At 61.5% G+C, this 4,170-nt stretch overlaps 1 protein-coding gene across 1 annotated transcript; it reads left to right on the top strand.

The window, feature by feature from the left end:
* The first annotated feature begins 772 nt into the window (after positions 1-772).
* FEZF2 (FEZ family zinc finger 2) lies at positions 773-3,936 on the top strand. Its single transcript, XM_076345874.1, has 5 exons — positions 773-1,244; positions 1,588-2,438; positions 2,537-2,671; positions 2,764-2,896; positions 3,351-3,936. The coding sequence occupies exons 2-5, from the start codon at positions 1,644-1,646 to the stop codon at positions 3,611-3,613; spliced, it is 1,326 nt and encodes a 441-aa protein (XP_076201989.1). The 5' UTR covers positions 773-1,244; positions 1,588-1,643; the 3' UTR covers positions 3,614-3,936.
* Positions 3,937-4,170: the final 234 nt, after the last annotated feature.

Below are 4,170 nucleotides of genomic sequence, written 5' to 3'. Positions count from 1 at the left end.
GGCTACAAGTGAAAGAGAATTGAGCGCCCTGAATCGCTGGGGGAAAATTGGTTCGGCTGAATAGCCCCGGCGAGGGACGGGGCGGCTAATCAGGGCCAGGGGAGGTGCTGCCGCTGCAGCCGGGCCCCCTAAAACAGGTGGACACGGGACTCTCTCAATTACCGCGTCCTCGCATCGGAGGTTTCTGCAAATCCTCCCCTCCCGCATCAAGTCGTTTTAATTAGAGAGAGGAAGGGAAGAAATCCCGGCATCCAGGCGCTATAATGTAGTGTCGCCTATTTATTTTTTTGGGGGGGGGTGGGAGGGGGGGAGGCGGGCACGACCAGAGCTAGAAGGGAAAGGGAGAGCCGCCCGGCTGCCCCCCGGGAAAGCGGGCACCTTTGGGGGTGACAATTTGCAAAACTCCCGGTCGCAGCGCACGGGTCCTTTTTTTTTTTTTTTTTAAAAAAAAAAAAGCAGCGAAAACCCAGCCCTGGACTCGACTCCCTCCGCGTTTATTTAAGGCTAATCACCAGCTACCCTGAGAGGGGAGGGTGGTGGAATTAAACTTAGTTTAATTAACATTAATACACAGTCCTAATTAATGGGTTGGCTATTAATTTATACATGCTGGGGAGGCTCGCAGATAAGTGACAATTTATTAATTATCTTCCAGCTCGGTTGCAACGGAGCTGATTGCAGATGGGTTGCCAAAATAACTCGAGCATGGTTGCGTGGTAGTTGCTTTAGGAAAAAAAAAAATTCATTCTCCCCCTTCTTAAAAAAAAAAAAAAAAAAGGGAAAAAAAAATCCCTCACGCTCACTCGGAGTGGCTCTTCTAACCCCAGCAAGAACTGGAGCACTCTTCTCCACCCAACTTGTGAATCGCACTTGCCTTCTAATTTGCCACATGCAAAACGATTCCTCTGCTTTGCAAGTTGCTTTTTAAGAAGGGAGAGAGAGAGGAAAAAACCCAGCCCGCACACGAGCGATTTGTGCGTCTTAAACTGGAAGGAAATTGTGCGTGGAGAGGGGGGGGCTCCTCTTCCTCTCTCTGCCCCAACCCACCGCGCTCCAGCCCGGCGCCTCGGCTCGGGGAAGATCCATGGTGGCATCCCCATGTCATTCTGTTCGAAGTGACTTCATGTGATGTCAGCTTTAAATGTACGAGACCGTGATCTGACGCTCAGGAAGATGTTTGCTATCAAAATGTGACTGTGGCCACACTGCGCTGCTTGGATGAGTCTCGCCGGCGCTGGGCAAAGGTAAGTGGTCCCAAGGCGAGCCCCGCCGCCCCTCGCCGTGCCCCCCGCCCCTGCCCCCGCATTTCCCGGACCGCGGCCATCGGTGGGGCTGGGCTGGGTGGCACTGGGCTGGGGGAGGTTTTTCTTTTTCTTTCTTTTTTTTTTTTTTTAAATACTAACAAGGTCTAGCTTGCATGTTACTTTAGCGTGTTCCGCTTAATGAGCAGTAATCTGGTACCCTACGTGCCATTGTTCTTGGATATGTTCATTTGAATGTAAATAGGGAGGGGGTGCCGGTGGGGGGGTGGGGGGAGAACAAGGTGCTTATTAAATTGATTTGTCTCCTGGCTTTTCTGGAATGCAGAGCCGAGAGCGGGAGCGAGTCGCTGCTCACACCAAGTTCCCGCACGGCGGAGCGACATGGCGAGCTCGGGGTCGCTGGAGACGGTCATGCCTTCCTCCTGCCCCCGGCACGACGGCAGGGCCGCCGCCGCTAACCCCTCCAAGACCCTGGCCTTCTCCATCGAGCGGATCATGGCCAAGACGTCGGAGCCCAAGCCAGCCTTCGAGCAGAGGCACGGCGGGCCGGGGCCGGAGCCGGAGCCGGGCAAGAAACCGCTGAGCCTGTGCTCGCCCCTGCCCTGCGTGATCCCCATCCCGCCGCTGGGCTACGAGGTGCCCTCCAAGACTCTCCTCAACTACTCGGAGCTGTGGAAGAGCAGCCTGCGGGGCGGCGCGGGGCTCTGCAAAGCCAACTGCGGCGTCTGCTGCAAGGCAGAGCTCGCCCTGGGCCAGCCCAGCGGCCGGCTCATCAAGCCGCAGGTCATCCACCAAGCGGGGGCCGTGCCGGCCGCCCCCCGCTCCCTCTACTACTTCAACTACCTGGACGCCGCGTACCACCCGGCCGACATCCTGCACGGACAGCTCTTCCCCGCCGGCCTGCTGGGCGCCCCGCCGCCGGGGGGGCTCTCGGCCCACCAGAAGCTTTTCCTGCTGGAGAACGCCAAGCTGGCGGGGCTGGCGGCCGAGAAGCTGCCGCCGCCGCCGCCCTTCGCCCACAAGGAGCGGCTGCCGGGACACCTGGACCAGGTGATGAAGGAGGCGGCCGCGGCGGAGCGCGGCGGCCCCCCCAAGGGCCACGCCAAGTTGGGGGGCGGCGGCGGCGGCGCGGCGGAGGGCAAGCCCAAAAACTTCACCTGCGAGGTCTGCGGCAAGGTAAGGGGGGGCGCCGGCGGGGGGGGGTTGGCGGGGGGGGGGGGGGGGGCCGGCGGCCCCGCCGTGCCTGACCTCGCCTTCCCGGCGCTTCCCCGCAGGTGTTCAACGCGCACTACAACCTCACCCGCCACATGCCGGTGCACACGGGGGCCAGGCCGTTCGTGTGCAAGGTCTGCGGGAAGGGCTTCCGCCAGGCCAGCACCCTGTGCCGGCACAAAATCATCCACACCCAGGTAGGTGGGGGGCAGGCGGGGTGCGGGAGGCGGCGGCTCCCCCCCTGCTGTCCCCGCAGCCCCCCTGACGGGCCTTTCGCCCCCCGGTGCAGGAGAAACCCCACAAGTGCAACCAGTGCGGGAAGGCGTTCAACAGGAGCTCCACGCTCAACACCCACATCCGCATCCACGCCGGCTACAAGCCCTTCGTCTGCGAGTTCTGCGGCAAGGGCTTCCACCAGAAAGGTGAGCCGGGCCGAGCCGGGCCGGGGGCCCCCGCGGGGCCCTCGCCCATCATTAGCGGGGATTAAACGCGGCGAGCCTTGCCCGGCTGGGGGAAGAGAAGGGCGCGGGCAGAGCCGCCGCCGACGCTCCCAATTACCTTCCCTCTAAGCCGGGCCGCATCGCCGGGGACTGCTGACGGTTCTCCCTAAATGCTTTTTAAATGAGAGGTGCCGGGCCTTGGTCCTAATCCAGGGCCCTCCATTTGCCGCGGGTCACCGGGCTGACCCTGCCTCTCATTTGTGCCGTGCCAGTTGCGCGCTGCTCCGCGGTGACGCGGACCGAGTTTGACAAGTCGGACGGGGGTGCGGGGGGGAGACACTTCCTAATGCCCCCCCCCCCCCCCGCCTTACCTGTGCGCCGTGCGGCCCGGGCACCCTCGGGTAACCCCCTTTTCCACCTTTTTCCTCTCTCGTAGGCAACTACAAGAATCACAAGCTGACCCACAGCGGAGAGAAGCAGTACAAGTGCACCATTTGCAACAAAGCCTTCCACCAGATCTATAACTTGACTTTCCACATGCACACCCACAACGACAAGAAGCCCTTTACGTGCGTCACTTGCGGGAAAGGATTTTGCAGAAACTTTGATTTAAAGAAGCACGTCCGAAAGTTGCACGACAGCGTCTCCAACGCCCCGCCGCCGCCACCGCGGGACCCTGGGCGCAGCGGGCAGAGCTAAGGGCCCGGCGCACCGTCCCACTCGGACCTGCTCCACCAGGCCAGCACTATTTATCCAAACCAGCCTTTCCTTCTCTGTCTTTTCCCCAGCGAGCTCAGCCGCCGGTAGCAAGCGATCCCGAGCCGCAGTTGTATATAAGAGGAATCTTATTTAACGGCGCGTTGCGCCGCCGGAGCGGGCCCGGAGGGGCCGGGCTGGCCGCCCCCCGCCCGGACAGCGCTCTTTATACGTGTCTGTAAATCTCCATTTTAAATGTACGCTCGAATAAGTGAGGAATATATATATATATCTACATATATCTATCATGGGACAATAAACCGGCCCTTCGCAGGTGTCTCATTTCCCACCTCGGCCCCGGTCCGAGCAGGGACCGGGCTGAACGGCACTATCCCCCGTGTAAACGCGGCTTGCGGGAGCTCCGGGAGCCGGGCCGGCGGCGGGGAGCCGGGCCCTGCCGCTCCAGAGCCCGCCGGGCAGCCGAGCGCCGCCGGCCCCGGAGGAAACCAAACGAGGGCGGGAGGGAACCGGGCGGTTTCAGAGGGCTGCTGCCCCCGCCC

Source organism: Aptenodytes patagonicus, chromosome 8 (genome assembly GCF_965638725.1).
Source record: "Aptenodytes patagonicus chromosome 8, bAptPat1.pri.cur, whole genome shotgun sequence".
Taxonomy (NCBI): Eukaryota; Metazoa; Chordata; class Aves; order Sphenisciformes; family Spheniscidae; genus Aptenodytes; species Aptenodytes patagonicus.
The sequence above is the reverse complement of the archived record's forward strand: the minus strand, read 5'-3'. Positions and strand labels throughout refer to the sequence as shown.

Coding starts and splice junctions, on each gene's coding strand:
- FEZF2 (XM_076345874.1), top strand. CDS start 1,644: ATGGCGAGCTCGGGGTCGCTGGAGACGGTCATGCCTTCCTCCTGCCCC. Junction 2,439..2,536: donor CCTGCGAGGTCTGCGGCAAG/GTAAGGGGGGGC, acceptor GCTTCCCCGCAG/GTGTTCAACGCGCACTACAA. Junction 2,672..2,763: donor ACAAAATCATCCACACCCAG/GTAGGTGGGGGG, acceptor CCCCCGGTGCAG/GAGAAACCCCACAAGTGCAA.